Source organism: Cucurbita maxima, unplaced genomic scaffold (assembly GCF_002738345.1).
Source record: "Cucurbita maxima cultivar Rimu unplaced genomic scaffold, Cmax_1.0 Cma_Scf00103, whole genome shotgun sequence".
Classification (NCBI taxonomy): domain Eukaryota; kingdom Viridiplantae; phylum Streptophyta; class Magnoliopsida; order Cucurbitales; family Cucurbitaceae; genus Cucurbita; species Cucurbita maxima.
In genome coordinates this window covers 158,360-179,394 of record NW_019272119.1, presented here as the reverse complement: position 1 = coordinate 179,394, position 21,035 = coordinate 158,360, and the positions used below count along the sequence as shown (strand labels likewise).

The 21,035-nt window shown below is 38.2% G+C and overlaps 1 protein-coding gene and 1 pseudogene across 1 annotated transcript; one reads left to right on the top strand and one right to left on the bottom strand.

Annotated features, from left to right (window-relative positions):
* Positions 1-2,329: 2,329 nt before the first annotated feature.
* LOC111473083 lies at positions 2,330-5,544 on the bottom strand (annotated as a pseudogene).
* A 3,853-nt stretch (positions 5,545-9,397) lies between these two features.
* LOC111473106 (protein argonaute 10-like) lies at positions 9,398-20,327 on the top strand. Its single transcript, XM_023118677.1, has 28 exons — positions 9,398-9,816; positions 10,557-11,109; positions 11,299-11,341; positions 11,409-11,574; positions 12,538-12,687; positions 12,800-12,841; positions 12,909-13,000; positions 13,150-13,259; positions 13,399-13,431; positions 13,499-13,572; positions 13,664-13,802; positions 13,951-14,074; positions 14,806-14,909; positions 15,073-15,144; positions 15,976-16,098; positions 16,180-16,339; positions 16,495-16,616; positions 16,852-16,989; positions 17,151-17,293; positions 17,439-17,501; positions 18,889-18,952; positions 19,044-19,159; positions 19,227-19,246; positions 19,406-19,479; positions 19,621-19,637; positions 19,705-19,814; positions 19,896-20,089; positions 20,157-20,327. Exons 2-27 carry the CDS (start codon positions 10,699-10,701, stop codon positions 20,060-20,062), a joined length of 2,877 nt encoding a protein of 958 aa, XP_022974445.1. The 5' UTR covers positions 9,398-9,816; positions 10,557-10,698; the 3' UTR covers positions 20,063-20,089; positions 20,157-20,327.
* The last annotated feature ends 708 nt before the right edge of the window (positions 20,328-21,035 follow it).

Sequence of the window (21,035 nt, the reverse complement as noted above, 5' to 3'; positions counted from 1 at the left end):
TTCTCGGTTGGAGGTTTTTTTTTTTCGAACAGGTGGGCCGATTGATCAACATTTCTTGAGCTTTAATCTTGTTGGTGGTTGATGCAAGGTGGCTGAACTCCATTATTTGAGGACGAGTTCATCATATCAGTAATTTGGTATGTAAGTTCTCTACCTGTCTATTACACCTTTAAGAGTTAAATAATTGGGCTGTTCTGCTTTTTCCTCATTAACAAAATCAAAAAATAATTACACCTTTAAGAGTTAAATAATTGGGCTGTTCTGCTTTTTCCTCATTAACAAAATCAAAAAATAATGGTGGGGGATACCCACTAATCAGCTTTTCCGGCAAACAATTGATGAAGGAAATGAATATACGCATTGGGACCGTACATCTGCCCATTTGTTTCTGTTACAGTGTAGTTTTCGAACTTCAAATTTGATCAATTATTGTTGATGATTTAATGATTACAAAAATAAAATAGTTAGAAAATTATTTGATCCATCAAAATAATTATTGTTGATGATTTAATGATTACAAAAATAAAATAGTTAGAAAATTATTTGATCCATCAAAATTTGACGCAGGTAACGTATTACCTTTAATAATTTATTTGTTAATGACATACCATCGGCTACTTTTGTAATTATTTTATGTTTTTTGCCTTTAATAAATTAACTTCTCTTCTTTTTTAATTTTAAAAACAAAATCTGTTTGTTTACTCATCCTGTCTATTTTCATTTTTCTTATGAACACATTACAATTTATAATTAAATTTCAAAACATTTTTAAAACACGTAAAAAAAAAACAAATAAACTTATGGGTGGATCATAGGTTAAAGTAGTACTTATAGGCTAAGTTCTGGAACCAAAAAAATGTCTGGGAACAAAATTATGAACCTACGACTGATTTTTTTTTTTATTATAAAAAAAAAACAAAATAATTTGCAATAGCTATATGGAAATTAGAATCCAACCCTAAACATTCTATCTATTGATTTCCATTGGTACATCAGTAACAATGCTCACTCGTCTCTATCACTACTCTGCAGTGACTCGAAACAATGCCTTCAACTATAGAACTCGCAAAGGGATTCTATTAGAATAATATAGTGAAAGTTGTTTAACCTGAAAATCAAATCCATCATCAAGCCCATCTCCTTCATAGAACTGAACATAAAGAACACTAATACACAAGCTGCAGAGTCTTGTACCAAATCCAAAGATGCGATGAGGGCATCTATAATTTACAAAGAGAGGCAAATTATGTTTTGCTTCAGTTCCATCCATCTCTTGGTCTTATTCATATGTTCAAATTGCTAATATACTTTTCTCTGATACAGCACCCTATGCCAGAACAGCTTCAGGTTCAGCCAGTCTGCCACTGCTTGCAGGTACCAAACTGTCATAATATTCAACTAACACCTTCCATCCACCTGGGCACATAAACCCTTCTGGTGGATTCTCNGATTACAAACTAAGAAGTTATGAGTCCCTTTGATTAAAGTTAGAGCTTAACTGATATAATCATTCTCGGTTGGAGGTTTTTTTTTTTCGAACAGGTGGGCCGATTGATCAACATTTCTTGAGCTTTAATCTTGTTGGTGGTTGATGCAAGGTGGCTGAACTCCATTATTTGAGGACGAGTTCATCATATCAGTAATTTGGTATGTAAGTTCTCTACCTGTCTATTACACCTTTAAGAGTTAAATAATTGGGCTGTTCTGCTTTTTCCTCATTAACAAAATCAAAAAATAATGGTGGGGGATACCCACTAATCAGCTTTTCCGGCAAACAATTGATGAAGGAAATGAATATACGCATTGGGACCGTACATCTGCCCATTTGTTTCTGTTACAGTGTAGTTTTCGAACTTCAAATTTGATCAATTATTGTTGATGATTTAATGATTACAAAAATAAAATAGTTAGAAAATTATTTGATCCATCAAAATTTGACGCAGGTAACGTATTACCTTTAATAATTTATTTGTTAATGACATACCATCGGCTACTTTTGTAATTATTTTATGTTTTTTGCCTTTAATAAATTAACTTCTCTTCTTTTTTAATTTTAAAAACAAAATCTGTTTGTTTACTCATCCTGTCTATTTTCATTTTTCTTATGAACACATTACAATTTATAATTAAATTTCAAAACATTTTTAAAACACGTAAAAAAAAAACAAATAAACTTATGGGTGGATCATAGGTTAAAGTAGTACTTATAGGCTAAGTTCTGGAACCAAAAAAATGTCTGGGAACAAAATTATGAACCTACGACTGATTTTTTTTTTTATTATAAAAAAAAAACAAAATAATTTGCAATAGCTATATGGAAATTAGAATCCAACCCTAAACATTCTATCTATTGATTTCCATTGGTACATCAGTAACAATGCTCACTCGTCTCTATCACTACTCTGCAGTGACTCGAAACAATGCCTTCAACTATAGAACTCGCAAAGGGATTCTATTAGAATAATATAGTGAAAGTTGTTTAACCTGAAAATCAAATCCATCATCAAGCCCATCTCCTTCATAGAACTGAACATAAAGAACACTAATACACAAGCTGCAGAGTCTTGTACCAAATCCAAAGATGCGATGAGGGCATCTATAATTTACAAAGAGAGGCAAATTATGTTTTGCTTCAGTTCCATCCATCTCTTGGTCTTATTCATATGTTCAAATTGCTAATATACTTTTCTCTGATACAGCACCCTATGCCAGAACAGCTTCAGGTTCAGCCAGTCTGCCACTGCTTGCAGGTACCAAACTGTCATAATATTCAACTAACACCTTCCATCCACCTGGGCACATAAACCCTTCTGGTGGATTCTCTTTGTTCTTCGCTAGAGTTCTCATCTGCATCATCCAAGTAATATGTTTTTTCATTATACAACCAATGGTGCTGACGTATATATTTAGTCCTCTCTGTTAATTCTCCAGTCAACTGGCAACTAATATGGCGCCATGTGGGAGCTGACATGGCACACATTAATATACTCAATGGTTGCCATGTATGAAAACCAAGGTGACAGTCATGTCACTTGTTGCATATGGTGCCTTGCCAACCGCACCCATCTTTCACGTGACGCCATATTAATGTTTTTATCGATTTAATTGGATAGTTGATGTTTGAGATTAGATTCATGTGAATGAGCATAGCTCAATTAGTTTAGCATACACTTTGGATTTTTAAATGAGATTTGAATCTCTCACTCCACACTCCACTAGATACTATAAATAAAGGTAGCAGGCAATGATTAGAATTATGATGTAAGCAGGCAATTACCTTGGTGCCGGATATGAATAGGAAATCCTGAGCTCTCGAGGGGTCGAAGAAAGCCATTTTGCCCTGAGTTTTATCATAAGCAGCAACCTGAAAGTGCAATAAAATAGATGAGCGGCTCTTCGACTTAAGTGATAATCTACCAAGTTTGGTCCAGAGCATTCTATATAGACTTACTCTGAAGGGAAGGATGTTCAGCCGCTCTAGTCCAGGTGCCATGCTCAAAACTTTCTTCCCATGGTCAGCATCATACAAATCCCGTTTCTTAGTAGGATGACCCATTCCAGCTGGGTCGCGTCCAACAATGTAAAAGTTGGCTCCGGCATTGATTCTTGCCTTTGCATGCCACTGCACTTCAGTTGGCCCTGCATAGTGCATAGGTGATGGAAATATGGAGACGACCGTTGTCTCTGGATCAAGAACACCATCCTCAAGGACCTGGTAGAATTAGTGCAGATCAAAAAATTTAGAACTTTCCATGGACAATCAATAAATAGAGTAGGAAAGATGGTTCAAAATTAGGCACCTTCTCATGTTGCTTCATTCGCCAACCTAGTGGAACATCATCTGCCTTGGTGTAGCCACCCAAAGGATGAAGCAACAAAACGGGGTTCTTGTACCCCATTTCAAGCAGTCGACGGCGGGTATCCGTCATTAGTAATGCATGCCCATTATGTACTGGATTTCGAAGTTGGAATGCAAACACTGCATCTGCATTTTGCCGGGTAAATTCCTCCCGTAGTTCTGCAGGTGACTGTCGGAAACGGTCAAGCCCATCATGGTACTTGATTGGTTCTATAACCTCTAAGTCACCTCCTATCAGCCAGTTACCAGCATTGGTTATGGCTTGATCAACGTAAGGGAGCCCGGGAGCAGTGGTGCCCCAGGTTCTTGCTATCCTTTCTTCTTTTGGGTGCTTGTAGATCTCAATACTGATACATCCAAAAAGGAAATTAGAAGACTAATTAGATGGTATGAAATGATCTCAGCAGGCAAGTAACTGCTACTATTAGAATTAGCATGCATCTTGTCAATGGATTATAACAATCAGGCCTCCAAGAAAGTGAACGTTTGTCAAAATCTTCACCAGGCCACTATTGATATGATCCCCCATAGACAAAAGATGTGAAATCCAATCCAATCCAAACAGAGATTAATCACCATTGGAGCCCATGCAAGATGAATCATCCAAGTTTTGGATTTTCTACGACATAAAGATATTCTAGACTAGCACTTACTATTTCTCATAGGCATGAATTAAGAGGTGTCTCAACTCTCAACTAGGCTGTCTCTGTTAGGAGATCTCGCTCAACAAGCTACACTACTGACCTCCTAGGGAATTAGAAACCGAGAGGAAAAAAGCAAGAAACTTTATGGATATACTATTTTCTTTTGCAGACAGAAACAGAAGAGAAAATAAATAAAATTATGAATTCCTCGAACAATACATGGAATAGAGATAGATTCGTCAAGAACAAAGCCACACAATGGCTTCACCAGATCATAGCGTAGAGATAGATTCGTCATGTCCCAATCAGAACCACAAACTTGAGAAATGAAAAGCAATAGAAAAATGAGAGAAGATCTTACTCCTTCATAATAGCGATAGGGTTGTTGTTGGCGTCAAAGAGAGCCACACTGGTGGAGTCGCCGATGTGGTGCTTTTGGGCATCGTCAATGGCCAAGACAATGGGCACTGACATGTTCGCCACAGACCCATCTGGAAGCCTGAGCGAATTGAAATGAAGCGTTTGGAGGAACTCGGATTCTCTCATGAATCCGGTAAGAGGACTGGCCCATCCTCCTTCTTCTTCAAACCCCTCAGAGGCTCCTCAACCAGAAGCTCCACCAGCCTTCCGCCGTCTGGTTCGATCAAACCGGCGGAAACCCGGAGCCGGAGATTGGCCTTCTTGGTCTTGAAGCTCCCAGCAGCAAAGGAGATTTTGATCGGAGCGCCCAAGTGGGTGTAAGACGTTTTCTGAATAGAATGAAATGGAGATGGGGCTTTGATGAAACGAGTCGCCGTGGACGCCATCTCGGATGGAGACCAAGGCTTCAAAAGCGAGATTAAGGACAGATTAACCTGAAATTAGGGAAGAAGACGAAATGGGAAGAGATTAATCCGATGGGGAAAAAGTGAGAGAGATGGAACAAAAAGGGGAATCGGAGCGGGGGATTTTGCAACTTTTTTGAGATAGTGGGATGGGATAGAAATATATAATGAAGATTCTTTCGTTGAATAATTATTTTTGGTTGGGAGGATGAACCTGGACATCCTTTTCTTCCTCCCATTCTTTTTGTTTCTTCCCATTTTGATGCTCCAAGTTGCTATTCCTTGGAGATTTTAAATTCTTACTACCCGTTAATGATTGTATTTTTCCGTCGGAAAAATTAATGCTAAATACATAATTTCTCTATTTCTTAGGATTTAATTTTGTTTAAGAGCAAAAAGCCACATATGCAGTTAACACTAAGAATCATAGGAGAAGAAGAATAGTTAGTATGGAGAATAGCTTAGTTACGACTTTTTAGGGTTCTTATCTAAGTAAAAAAAGAACGGCCCCTAATGAGCCCGACCTTAGCCACGACCTCTTGTCAAGATTGAAGGTAAGAAATTTGTCCCAATTTCTTATCTTCTTTGTTTTGTTGCTCAATCTTTTGTATTGGTCTAATTTTGTTCCATGTTGATATATAATCAACCCAAAGGAAAGCTTCTGATACCAAATGATAAGAAATCACTACAAGGGAGTAAGATTCATGTTATTTTTGTTGATCGAATATCTCAAGATAAAGAAACTTATTTGAGATTCGAATCACTCCACAAACAAAATCAATCATGTCAAGCCTGAATGATTATAAACTATATAGAATTAGGAAGAAAAGGTAAGAACACTTAACCACTCATTTAGTAACTTTCATATTTTAGTGGCTAATATAATTAGTCAGTACGTAGGTAAATAAGCCTTACAAAAACACAGTAACTTTAAACTATAATCTACCCACCCAAAATTTGTAACCATCTAAAAATGAATGAAGCTTGATTTTTCTTTACTGCACGACATGAATTGAAACCTATTTAGATAATTTGAACAATATTTTTTTACATCTTACTTCAAAGGGTCAGGTATTTATTTTCTATAAGTAATTTTCATTTCAATTTTAGAATAATTACTTTGTGTATGAATTATTAGCTAATATAATAACATTTTTATGAAATATTGAAGTACCTTCCATTTTCATGTTGCTTTTTGTGTATGAATCAACGACTGAGATGATTGGATGATGTCTATAGGAAAGATAAAGATGCCCCTTCAGGTTCCTTGAATGTTCTTAATCTTTGAATTCAAACCTCTATCATTAAAGCATGATATCTTTATTAGATTTTGTCCATTTGAACTTTCCCCGTTTTGTTGCCCAAATTCAAACTCCACCAACCTTAATACAAAATAGAAACCCAAATTTAATTTTTCTTCTTTTCTTATTTATGCCTTAGCAAAATTTCCACATTTATTATGAAATTAAATTGGGCCCAACATTTTGGAACTTGGGAACCTCTCATGCCTTCCGATTCAATCACCCTGCAGCCGCCATTTCTTTCTTCTTTTAATAATACCCTTATATATATATAATGAGGCCCAAACCCAAGCCCAAAAACATAGACTAAGTGAGATGGCCCAATAAGCAGCCCAAATTGAATAACAAGGCCCAGTGCATTTAATTTTTGGAAACTTTCAGCGAGTTTAGATTTTTTAAAATTAAGGTAATAATATCATTCCCTTTTCTTAGCTTCATCAAAATAAATAGTAACAATGTAAATTTAAATAAATTAAATAAATAAAAATTCATATAAAATTGTAAAAGTAAGAAAAAGAAAGGGATAATGTTCGGTCTCGAGTCTTGAAGAACTCCTCAACTCCGGATTTGTATTCGTGGAATGGGGCCCAATAACCAGACAATAAAAGACAAACTTTTTATTTTTTTTATGGGACTTTCCATGGTTTGAAATGACGAAAATGCCCTTGCCTTTTTTGTTGGGCTCTTTTTTCTTTTTATTTTATATTTTTCTTTTTGGGGTTCTGACCGTTTTGCTTTTTGGGTGAAGGATTAAAGTGTTTTGGTGCCTTTTGATGGCTAACTCGCCAAAGTTTAAAAAGGGGGAGAGAATGTGAAAAGACAGAAATGTCATTAAACAAATGGAATGATTTTTTTTTTTTTTTTAATTAAAATTAAAACAAACTAATATTTTTTTGTCCTTAATCTTCGATTTTGATTTTAATTTGAACTTTCGATTCTAAAAGGTGTATTAATGTTCAAAATTAGAAATGTAATAACTGACTTCAAAATCCTATAATTTTCAATGGAAGGTTATAAACCATAACTCTCCACAATGATATAATATTGTCTACTTAGCGGAAGAAATGACAGGGGAATTGAAATATTGGTATGTATCTATGAAAGAGAGAAACATGGGCAAATGTACTCCCACTTTGTTCTATCCTCTATTTTGGGAAGCCCACATTGCCTAATTATTGACCACTTTTTATTTATATTATATTATTTAATTGTTCAAACTCAAAATGGATGAAGATATTAAGAGTATTGTTATACTAACAATTGGAGGGCATGTGTGGATGGATATTTAATTCCTTTGCCCATATTAATGCTCTCTGTTCGTAATGTCTTCCATGTTTAGAGTTAGTGCTTAAGATCAAAGTGGCGTTTGTGTGTAAATCATTAATGGGATGAGCCCATGATGTTTATCATCGTTTTATTATTAGAGTTATACTTGACATGGCAACAAAGAAAATTGACAAAGACGAAGAGCAACCGATACCTAAACTCAAATAGCATCAAACTCGGTTTACATACACTCTTTCTCTACCAAGTTGTACTCGATCCTCCCAAATGCCTCACTGGGAGCTAGGCGTTTATGCCAACCTTGTGGTCCTCAAACTAACGTGGGTGATGGGTCATAGACTCTAAATTCGACTCGTAACATTTTTTTTACTTCTATTTGCTGCCAAATTTCTATCAATTCAATCCATTCCTTTCAAACTGAACTCGAATCTTAATTGTGATTTGATTTCACATATGTTATTTGTAAGCTCACTGATTTAAAACTTTAGATTTAGATTCACTTTTATATTCAAGTGAATCATACTTCATTATGGTAAACCCCAAATATTGGGTATTTAGTTTAGTCATTACGTGGCAAAATTATGAGCCTAGTGGACACAAATGATTGCGTGTCCCTGCCTTGCAGAATGCAGTCAATAGTCAACTATAGTAATCATCTCATCTTGTAACAACATCCAATCACAACCGTCCAAATTCTAATGAGTGCTCTTTGAATCAGCACTGGGAAAACTCATAACTTGATATGGTACACGTGGCGTCTGGGTCCCATATTTTCACCCCTCTACAAGTCGTGGATGTCATCATACACAACCACTACTCCTTCCTTTGGTCGGGTTCCATTCGTCCACATCAGCTAGAGATATAATTTCGTGTGAAGAGATATAATTTCTTACTTGGCTTTCCATTTTCCTCATTTTTCTTTCTAGCCATCGATCGAGCTGAGATTGATAAGGTGAAAAATGTTTCGTTCTCACTACTCATTCCTTTTGTCGACATTCCATTCGTCCACATCAGCCAGAGATATAATTTTCTACTTCGCATCCTATTTTCCTCATTTTGTTTTCTAGTCGTTGATCCAGCTTAGATTGATCAGGTGGAGAATGTTTCGTTCTTATCTCGAATTGAAATCGAAGAAATAAAAGAAAAGTGAGAGAGTTTGGTGAGGGTTAGGAGGTGAAATGGATAGATAAGGGAACATATAATTTGTTTCCTTTTTAAGGTCCTTAAGTTAGGGAAATAAAGTAAAAACTAAAGTTTCTATTTTTATAGGCATGAGATTTTTCACTCTTCTTTCACATCATAATTCTAAAAGGCTTCATTATTGATGATTATTCCATGTGTTTGTTCATCTTTAGTTGGGTAGGCTATTCAACCTCATTTCAATTACTCTTAATACTGTTTCCATGAAGAACTTAGTGCCCATATGGTGCATGAATTAAAAAAAAGATTCGATTGTTACCATTGGATTAGAAGAAGTGTGCATGATTGCTTTTGAAAATGGCCTCTTTCCCCCTCTCTCTCTGTACCCTTTAATTTATGGTGCGTGGTACGTCCCCGAGGCTGGGCGCCATCAGAACAGAACCGAATTGTAAAACAGAGAGAGACGAAGAGGAACAGAGTCTTCCCTTTTTTTACTTTTCTTAATCCTTTTGGTGATAAAGAATACACCAAAAGTCACATTGCATGCGTGTTTAAAGCTTATTCTTCATCATCACGTCGCTTTCTCCACGCCCTTCCTCTCTTCCATTGCATCCTTTTTTCACGTTCTTAACTATTTCCCTCTCTTTTCTCGTTTCTTTTTGTTTCTTAGCTTAGTTATAGAGCTATTCTGCAGTGACCCTTTTCTGGTTTGGAGTTCTGGAGCTCTGAAATTTTACTGCTTGTAGATTGCATTGGTTTTTAGGGTGAGTTCTTTTCTTTTTGAATACTGGGTTTGCTTCTTCTTCGTGGTTATTCAATGGGGCCGCCACTTTTGCAGCATTGAATCTTTGGGTATCAGCTGGATAGTGATTTTGCTACACTCTTCTATATTTATTCTTGACTAGGGTATCAGCTGGGTGTTTCTGCATAGTTTATTCTTCTGGGTTTTCTGTGTTGTCTTCCTTAACGGAAGATTTCGTCCTTGTTTTTCGATGATGAACTCCCAAACAAGATCTGGGTTTCTAAATTTTGTTCACTTTTTTGGACTCTTATCCTTGCATTTAGGAATTTTCAAGCCGTCGGAGGTGTTTTTTTTTTACTGATTGTGTATCGTATTGGCTCCCTATCATATGAAACGAAGCATTCCATTGTTTGAATTTGCTGAAACAATGGCTGTAAAATTTGGCTCCCTATCATATGAAACGAAGCATTCCATTGTTTGAATTTGCTGAAACAATGGCTGTAAAATTGGGTTTTGATTTAACATAGGAATAGTAATGCTTGAAAACATTGAAGAAACTGCCAAAGTCTTGGACATGTTTTCAACTTTTCGTATAAAACAAACAATGATTCATTTCTCTTTTGAAGGATTCTTCGTCATATTTATGCTGACATGAAGTTTTCCTCTTATGGGTTCTTTTTTTCCCTTCTCAGTAGAATGACGTCTTGAATCCGTGAAGAAGATGGTAAAAAATGATGGGTTCTTTTTTTCCCTTCTCAGTAGAATGACGTCTTGAATCCGTGAAGAAGATGGTAAAAAATGAGTTCAGAGTAAGCGTGATTATGAAGAGACATCATGTTCATCATTTAGTGAAGCTTTAGCAAGTTCTTTAGCCATTGCCAGTCGATTTCTCAGCCCACCAGCAATGACAGAGAGCTCGGAGCAGCAACTTGTAATCAAACCCCACTTTCAGAACTCTGTTCAAAAAGCTCAAAAACCAATCCAAAATGGTAAAGGCCAGCCGAATCTCGAACACCAAAACACCAAAAACAGAGCCCGAAGAAGAAGCAGAGGCGGTCGGAAATCCGATCAGGGAGAAGTCGTTATGATGCCAAATTCTCGGCCCTGCACGGTGGCACGTAAACCTAACGCACCGGAGATTACCGCCGGAGCTTTAGTGGCGAGTACTAATCCAAATCCAAATGGTGCAAGCAATTCAAGCAAGTCTGTGAGTTTTGCCCCACGACCTGGATTTGGGCAAGTTGGGACAAAGTGTATGGTAAAAGCAAACCATTTCTTTGCAGAGTTACCCGACAAAGATTTGAATCAATATGATGTAAGTTTTGGTCCCTTCCATATGACAATCAACTTATGCTGCAATTTTAAATTTTTGCAGATGAAAATGAATAAGTTTGTCATTTCGTGATGTCCTTTTCTCAACTTAAATAGCCTTCATTTTGTTCTTTTTGTCTGCTTGATTTTGTTTGGTTTTGTTTTCCCGCCGTTGGGGGATGGGGTTTTACAGGTTACAATCACTCCAGAAGTGGCCTCAAGAACTGTGAACAGAGGCATTATGGCTGAATTGGTGAGATTATACAGAGAATCTGATCTGGGAAAGAGATTACCTGAACAGAGGCATTATGGCTGAATTGGTGAGATTATACAGAGAATCTGATCTGGGAAAGAGATTACCAGCTTATGATGGCAGAAAGAGTCTGTATACAGCTGGTGAGCTTCCTTTTGTATGGAGAGAGTTTAACATCAAGCTTGTGGATGAAGAAGATGGAGTCAGTGGTCCCAAGTAAGAATTTACATTCATAAACAGCTTTTGTTTTTTATCCACTGCTAGTAGTTATTGTTCGTTTTGGTTTGTTACGTATCGTCATCAGCCTCACGGTTTTAACACGCGTCAACTGAGGAGAACAAAGCATTCCTTATAAAGGTGTGGAAACTTTTCCTAGCAAACGCGTTTTAAAATCTTGAGGGGAAGCATTCTTTATAAGGGTGTGAAAATCTCTCCCTAGCAAACGTGTTTTAAAAACTTGAGGGATAGCCCAGAAGTAAAAGCCTAAAGAAAACAATATCTACTAGCGGTAGACTTGAACTGTTACAAATAGTATCAGAGTCAGATACCGGGTAGTGTGCTAGCGAGGACGCTAGCCCCTGAGGGGGTGGATTGTGAGATCCCACATCAGTTGGAGTGGGAAACAAAACATTCCTTATAATGGTTTGAAAATCTCTTATAGCAGACACTTTTTAAGATCTTGAGTGGAAGTACAGAAGGGCAATATCTGCTAAGATAGGCATGGACTGTTACAAGTGGTATCAAAGTTAGAAATCGGGTGGTGTGCCAGCGAGGACGCTGGCCTCCAAGAGAGTGGATTGTGAGGTCCCACATCGGTTGGAGAGGGGAACGAAGCATTCCTTATAAGGGTGTGGAAACCTCTTCTTAGTAGACACGTTTTAAAATCGTGAGACTTACAGCGACACATAACGAGCCAAAACGAACAATATCTGCTAGCGGTGGGCTTTGGTTATTACACCGCCCCTCTTCGAATTCGAAAACTTTTACGTTGTCTACTGTCAAATTCATGTATCTGTTCATTATGAAAGGTATCCAATGTGTTAGAAAGGAAGTTTTGAAATTTATGGGGAATGTTTTGTTTGTCATTCAACTAATACAATTGAAAACTTCAGGAGGGAGAGGGATTATAAAGTGGTCATTAAGTTTGTTGCAAGGGCAAATTTGCAGTGAAAACTTCAGGAGGGAGAGGGATTATAAAGTGGTCATTAAGTTTGTTGCAAGGGCAAATTTGCAGTATTTGGGTCAGTTTCTTGCCGGCAAGCGTGCCAATGCACCACAAGAAGCCATTCAAATACTGGACATTGTCTTGAGAGAGCTATCATCCAAAAGGTACTAAATTTATTATCATTCTATTTGTTATGTTAAACTTGTTACAAAGATCAGCTAAACATGGCTCATTTTCGTAGTTTTGTTATGCTCGTTGCGTTTCGAATTCGTGTAGGTACTGTCCTATAGGGAGATCCTTCTTTTCTCCTGATATCAGGTCACCTCAACGGCTCGGTGATGGCCTAGAATCATATAGGGAGATCCTTCTTTTCTCCTGATATCAGGTCACCTCAACGGCTCGGTGATGGCCTAGAATCATGGCGCGGTTTTTACCAGAGTATAAGGCCTACTCAAATGGGACTGTCTCTGAACATTGGTAAAAAGAATCTTAAAACAAAGGCTTACAGATTCTACTTAAGTGATTTCTCTTACTATTGTTTATGCTCTAAAGAATCTTAAAACAAAGGCTTACAGATTCTACTTAAGTGATTTCTCTTACTATTGTTTATGCTCTTATGTTAATAGATATGGCTTCAGCTGCGTTCATCGAGCCTCTCCCTATCCTCGAGTTTGTTGCTCAGCTTCTCGGGAAAGATGTTTTGTCACGGCCACTGTCTGATTCCGATCGCGTAAAGGTGTTTGTTTTTGTCTGATCTCGTCCATTTTTTCACTGTTTCCTTGTCTGATTCCGATCGCGTAAAGGTGTTTGTTTTTGTCTGATCTCGTCCATTTTTTCACTGTTTCCTTGTCCTTTAACTTGAGAGGATAAAACAGATCAAAAAGGCTCTTAGAGGGGTGAAAGTCGACGTAACGCACCGGGGTAATGTAAGGCGTAAGTATCGTATTTCGGGGCTAACGTCACAGCCTACAAGAGATAACGCACCGGGGTAATGTAAGGCGTAAGTATCGTATTTCGGGGCTAACGTCACAGCCTACAAGAGAACTAGTGTAAGTTTTTGAATTATTCAAGCAGATACACTTGCATTAGTGTAAGCTTTTACTCTATATGGCTAATCCATGCGTGCTAATGCTCGGTCAGGTTTCCTGTTGACGACAACTCGACCATGAAGTCGGTTGTCGAGTACTTCCAGGAGATGTATGGCTTCACCATCCAACATGCTCATCTGCCTTGCCTCCAAGTAGGAAATCAGAAGAAGGCCAATTATTTACCAATGGAGGTAGCTTAAAATTCTTCCCTCATTCCAAGTAGGAAATCAGAAGAAGGCCAATTATTTACCAATGGAGGTAGCTTAAAATTCTTCCCTCATTGCTATTGTTGTTAGATTGATGCCCACCGGCCTTATTTGAATGCTTTTGTGTCTGCAGGCCTGCAAAATTGTTGGGGGACAAAGGTATACAAAGAGATTGAATGAGAAACAAATAACTGCACTTCTGAAAGTCACATGTCAAAGACCAAGGGATCGAGAAAACGACATTCTAAAGGTAATATGTCCTCTTTGAGTTTTCCCTTTCGGGCTTCCCCTCAAGGTTTTTAAAACGCATCTGCTAAAGAAAATTTTCCACACCCTTATAAAGAATGCTTCGTTCTCCTCTTCAACCGATGTGTGACCTCACAATCCACACCCCCCTTTGGGCCTCGTCACCGCTGGCACTCGTTCCTTTTTCTAACAGATGTGGGATCTCACAATTCACTCCTCTTCGGGGCCCAGCGTCCTCGTTGGCGCACCATCCTGTGTCCACCCCCCTTCAGGGCTCAGTGTCCTCGTTGGTACACCACCCAGTGTCTAGCTCTAATACCATTTGTAACAGCCCAAGCCCACTGTTAGCAGATATTGTCCTCTTTGGGCATTTTCTTTCGGGCTTTTCCTCAAGATTTTTAAAACACGTATGCTCGGGATCTCACATATGAAGTCCTATTTTTTCCAATATTCCTATGAAAACTGCATGTGAAGTTTGCACTGAGACTATAATCCATTCAAAGGAACAAGATATTCAATGTCCAATTAGGCAGATGTGAAGTTTGCACTGAGACTATAATCCATTCAAAGGAACAAGATATTCAATGTCCAATTAGGCAGTAGACTTTCTTGACTCTTTATCTGATTGCTGGATAACACAGTTTCTTCTCTTGGCCTTCAAACTTTGATAGACTGTTCAACATAATGCCTATAACAACGATCCTTATGCAAAGGAGTTTGGGATAAATGTTAGTGAAAAGAGTTCAACATAATGCCTATAACAACGATCCTTATGCAAAGGAGTTTGGGATAAATGTTAGTGAAAAGATGACTTCTGTTGAAGCTAGAATTCTTCCTCCTCCATGGGTATGCATTACTTCTTCAAATCGCATGTTATCCACTGCTACGTTAACGAAAAAGTCGTGTTTATGCTGACATCAACTTCTTGATGAACTGCATGTTATCCACTGCTACGTTAACGAAAAAGTCGTGTTTATGCTGACATCAACTTCTTGATGAACTGATGCAGCTGAAATACCATGATACTGGAAAAGAGAAGGATTGCTTGCCTCAAGTGGGTCAATGGAATATGATGAATAAGGTATATGCCTCTTTTTTTATAAACTTTAGTTCGTTTTTCTTATTGTCAATGGAATATGATGAATAAGGTATATGCCTCTTTTTTTATAAACTTTAGTTCGTTTTTCTTATTTTTCATCGTTTCTATACGAACGTCAACTTAGATTTGAAAAGTTAGAATTTAGTTCCTATGGCTTTAAATGTCAGAATTAGGCCCAATGGTTTGATAAAACTCTCGCCATTTTGTGAGGTAGGCGCTATTTACGAGAATTTTATCAATCGGTAGAGACTATGTAACGGTCCAATCCCACCACTAGCAAATATTGTTCTCTTTTGGGCTTTCCCTCAAGGTAGGGAGAGGTTTCCACACCCTTATAAAGAGTGTTTCGTTCTCCCTCCCAACCGACGTGAGATCTCACAATCCACCTCCCTTCGGGGCCCAACCTTCTTGCTGACACTCATTCCCTTCTCTAATCGATGTGGGACCCCCCCAATCCACCCCTTCAGGGCCCAACGTCCTTGCTAGCACACACCTCGTGTCCACCCCCTTTGAGACTCAGCGGTCCACCCCATTTCAAGGCTCAGCCTCCTCATTGGCACATCACCCAGTGTCTAGCTCTGATACCATTTATAATGGCTCAAGCCCACCGCTAGCAAATATTGTTCTCTTTAGGCTTTCCCTTCTGGGCTTCCTCTCAAGGTTTTAAAACGCGTCTTCTAGGGAGAGATTTCCACACCCTTATAAAGAGTGTTTTGTTCTCTTCCCCAACCGATGTGGGATCTCACAGACTATTTATGAGGTTTTATCAAATATCATATTATCCATGCTTACATTTTTCCTCACGTAATGCAGAAAATGATTAATGGAATGACGGTTAGTCGGTGGGCATGTATCAACTTCTCTAGGAGCGTGCAGGAGAGCGTTGCTCGTGGATTTTGTTCTGAACTTGCTCAAATGTGTCAAGTTTCTGGAATGGTAACATTTTGGCTGATTCTTTATTGGTTCTTCAAGATTAAGATGTCTCATTTTACTGACCTGCAACATAACATATTGTAGGAATTCAATACAGAACCAGTTATTCCAATATACAATGCTAGGCCAGAACAAGTAGAGAAAGCTTTGAAGCATGTTTATCATGCTTCCATGAACAAGACTAAAGGAAAAGAGTTAGAGCTATTATTAGCCATCTTACCCGACAGTAACGGATCGCTTTACGGTGAGCTCATACAACTCGTAAAATGATCCGAAAACGATCTTACCCGACAGTAACGGATCGCTTTACGGTGAGCTCATACAACTCGTAAAATGATCCGAAAACGGAGATGACCCTTCTAAACTGAGATTTTTCTTTGATATCATTCGGATTTGTAGGTGATCTTAAGCGAATCTGTGAGACGGATCTTGGTTTAATATCACAATGCTGTCTTACAAAACATGTGTTCAAGATTAGTAAGCAATATCTTGCTAATGTTTCACTGAAGATCAATGTCAAGGTACAAACATGTGTTCAAGATTAGTAAGCAATATCTTGCTAATGTTTCACTGAAGATCAATGTCAAGGTACAATTTAGCTCCGCAGTTTAGTGATAGCACAAATTTATAAATGTTATCCACTTGATGAGTGATATTTGCTCTTGTTCTTCTCCTGTTTGATACCTCAGATGGGTGGTAGAAACACTGTTCTTCTAGATGTATTTGCTCTTGTTCTTCTCCTGTTTGATACCTCAGATGGGTGGTAGAAACACTGTTCTTCTAGATGCTATCAGCTGCAGGATACCGCTCGTAAGCGACATACCGACTATAATATTTGGNGCAGACGTGACTCATCCAGAGAACGGCGAAGATTCAAGCCCTTCGATAGCTGCTGTACGGTCTCCTAGGAAGTTACTGATATTTTGAGGTTGTTTTCATTCAACATTCCTGACTTTGTTGTTACTAATGGCATTTAGATCCACGGCAGGTTGTAGCATCTCAGGATTGGCCTGAAGTGACTTTGTTGTTACTAATGGCATTTAGATCCACGGCAGGTTGTAGCATCTCAGGATTGGCCTGAAGTGACAAAGTATGCTGGACTAGTATGTGCTCAGGCTCATAGACAAGAACTTATACAAGACTTGTATAAAACTTGGCAGGATCCTGTCCGTGGCACCGTCAGCGGGGGCATGATCAGGTATCGGTTTATCCTACAAAACTTGGCAGGATCCTGTCCGTGGCACCGTCAGCGGGGGCATGATCAGGTATCGGTTTATCCTACTCCGTTCTTCAAAAATGGAAACAGATAGACTGTAATTTATACTTTACCGGTTTTGTCACAGGGATCTTCTGGTTTCGTTTAGGAAAGCAACAGGGCAGAAGCCTCTAAGAATAATATTTTACAGGTAAAGCAGTTTTTCCTGCTTTAGGCAGATTGAACACATTTCATGTTGAGAAAAAACTATTTTACAGGTAAAGCAGTTTTTCCTGCTTTAGGCAGATTGAACACATTTCATGTTGAGAAAAAACAATACTTGTAGCAACTGAATCATAGTCATTGTCATGAAGAATGGCTGACACCTCCACTCCCACTGCTAGCTTCTTGTTGAGTGTGAGATCCCACGTTGGATGGAGGGGAGAACGAAACATTCCTTTTAAGGTTGTGGAAACCTCTTCCTAGTAGACACGTTTTAAAACCTTGAGGGGAAGCTCGGAAGGAAAAGTCTAAAGAGGACAATATTTGCGAACGGTGGGCTTGGGCTGTTACAAATGATGGTGGTTACAAATGGTATCAGAACCAGACACCAAGTGGTGTGCCAGCGGGGATGCTGGGTGTCACAATCGCGGTTTCTAGGTAGCGGAATTTGCAATTGTGCGGCACTCACTCTCAGCACTGAGTGAGTCAAGTCTACTTCAAGTCACGTTGCCTATGGTCGGGCTACGTGAATACAAACCTCGGGTCTAAATTTCAAGAGAAGATTTTAGAAAGCGGGGGAGAGGTTTTGGAAAGAGAGTTTTGAAAGAAAGAGAGAGAGTGTGTGTTATATAGCATGCATGCAAAAAGGCAACAACAACTTAAACAATATATAACTTTATGGGTAAGTAGAATTTGATAACTAGTCGCATCCCCCTATAGTACATTTTGAGGCATTTCATGTCTACCAAGCGTAGCCATGAGTTCACCATAACATCATACTCTTAAAGAAAAAAAAACAAGAAAGAAATAATACAACATGAAAGCGGTAAAAGAAAGCAATAAAGTAGTACAAGGCAGGGTTTCAGCGTGTCACGGGCATGTGGCCATGAGCGACATGCTTTGGGCAAGCATGACTGTGACACTGGGCCTCCAAGGGGGATGAATTATGAGATCCCACATCGGTTGGAGAGGGGAACAAAGCATTCTTTATAAGGGTGTGAAAACTTCTTCCTAGCAGACGTGTTTTAAAACCTTGAGGGGAAGTCCGAAAGGGAAAGCTCAAAGAGAACAATATCTGTTAGTGGTGGGCTTCGGCTGTTACAAATGGTATTAGAGCCAGTGTAGGTGTGCTAGCAGGGACGCTGAGTCCTCAAGGAGGGTGGATTGTAAGATCCCACATCGGTTGAAGAGGGGAACGAAACATTCCTTATAAGAGTGTGGAAACCTCTCCCTAGCAGACGAATTTTACAACTTCGAGAGAAGCCCGGAAAGAAAAGCCCAAAAAAGACAATATCTGTTAGTGGTGGACTCGAGCAGTTACATATGCATAACTAGTTACTTACTATAGTTCTCTGTATTGCTTATCATCTTGGCAGGGATGGCGTTAGTGAAGGACAATTCTATCAAGTATTGCTTTACGAGTTAGATGCAATCAGGAAGGTAATGAACCAATGAACTCAGCCTCTCCATTTTTTGTTCCTAACCATTCTTATTACCGATCATAAGTTTTCTAGTTCTCCTTTTGGTATAGGCATGTGCTTCTTTAGAACTGAATTACCAGCCACCCGTGACGTTCATCATCGTACAAAAACGACATCACACCCAACTGTTTGCCAACAACCATAGAGACAGAAGTAGCACAGACAGGAGTGGAAACACGACATCACACCCAACTGTTTGCCAACANCCATAGAGACAGAAGTAGCACAGACAGGAGTGGAAACATTTTACCTGGTACACAGCTCAATCCTCGTTTCAAACATGTTCTGTTAGAGATGCAGGACAAGTTTTTAATCCGATATTCGTTCGTCTTACGTGTTCTTCAGGCACCGTAGTCGACTCCAAAATATGCAGTTTTTAATCCGATATTCGTTCGTCTTACGTGTTCTTCAGGCACCGTAGTCGACTCCAAAATATGCCACCCGACAGAATTTGATTTCTATCTTTGTAGCCATGCTGGAATTCAGGTATTGATTTCATGTCTCTTTGTAGCCATGCTTTGATTTCTATCTTTGTAGCCATGCTGGAATTCAGGTATTGATTTCATGTCTCTTTGTAGCCATGCCACCCAATTGTTTACCATGTTCTTGTTCTTTGATTTGTTGTAGGGGACAAGCCGGCCAGCCCATTACCATGTTCTTTGGGATGAAAACAATTTTACAGCAGATGGGATTCAGTCCTTAACCAATAATCCATTACCATGTTCTTTGGGATGAAAACAATTTTACAGCAGATGGGATTCAGTCCTTAACCAATAATCTTTGCTACACGTATGCAAGGTGTACGCGTTCGGTTTCTGTCGGTAAGCCAGTTTTCATTCTTTGATTGGTTCCGAGTTACATATTTGGTGNTACTGAAGTTCCTAGTCTTGGCATTGATGCAGTCCCTCCAGCATACTATGCACATTTAGCAGCATTCCGAGCTCGATTCTACATGGAACCAGAGATGCAAGAGAATGGCACGAGTGGTCGTTCTGCTAAGAGTGCGACCGGGGTTCGCCCCTTGCCAGCTCTAAAGGAAAATGTGAAGAGAGTAATGTTTTACTGTTAGAAATCGGAACCACCAAGGAAAGGGGAGGCTAAAGGAAAATGTGAAGAGAGTAATGTTTTACTGTTAGAAATCGGAACCACCAAGGAAAGGGGAGGCTCGTAGTCGGAGCGATGACGGGAAAGGTTCGGCTTCCTCTGCATTAGTTCCCTTGTAAATAAATGATCACAACCAGCCATAGATCACAGGTTCTCTTCTCACCCACATTTGTAAAGAACTGTTCTTCCATAATGAATCAGTATAGATGCCTTATTAATGTGTTGAATTATTTCGAGTCTACAACAAAATTTTTGATCCAATCCAATGCCCTATCAAGTTCAGTGCTTATGCCCCTTTAGAGATAGGGAGAGGGGCGAGAAAAAGAGCTCGTCTTTTAAGCTTCCAACGATCGTTAGTCTGAATGCGTTACTCTTGAAAAAAATTAAAGATGAACTAATATTGATTTAAAAATATATATGATTCATTAACTAATTAAAATATTTTTTAATGATATAAAATCAGGTTGAAAATTCGATCTAAATTAGATCTAAATGTTCTTGAAAATTCGATGTAACAATTTTATTGAAAAATAAGATTTTTAGATCTAAAAAATATAATAACTTCAAAATAATAGATCTAATAATTTTATTTTAAGATAAAGAAAATTTGTTTGAGATTTAAATCACTCAAGTGAGATTGATAATATTAAATTTGAATGATTCTAAACATACGAACTTGAACTATATAGAATTGCATAAAATAAATACTATTTGTCATGCATTTTCTAAGTTTACTCTATATATGGTTTTATACTCAAAATAATAAAAATTTCAAGATTTGCCATTTTCATATTTTATAACTATAATTAGCACGTAAACATAACTAAAAATAAATAAATAATTTTAATACTGAAAAATACATTAATGAAACATTGTAGATCTAGATTGTAATCCAACTAAAAGTTTATAATCATCTATGAACATATGAAGTAAACTGA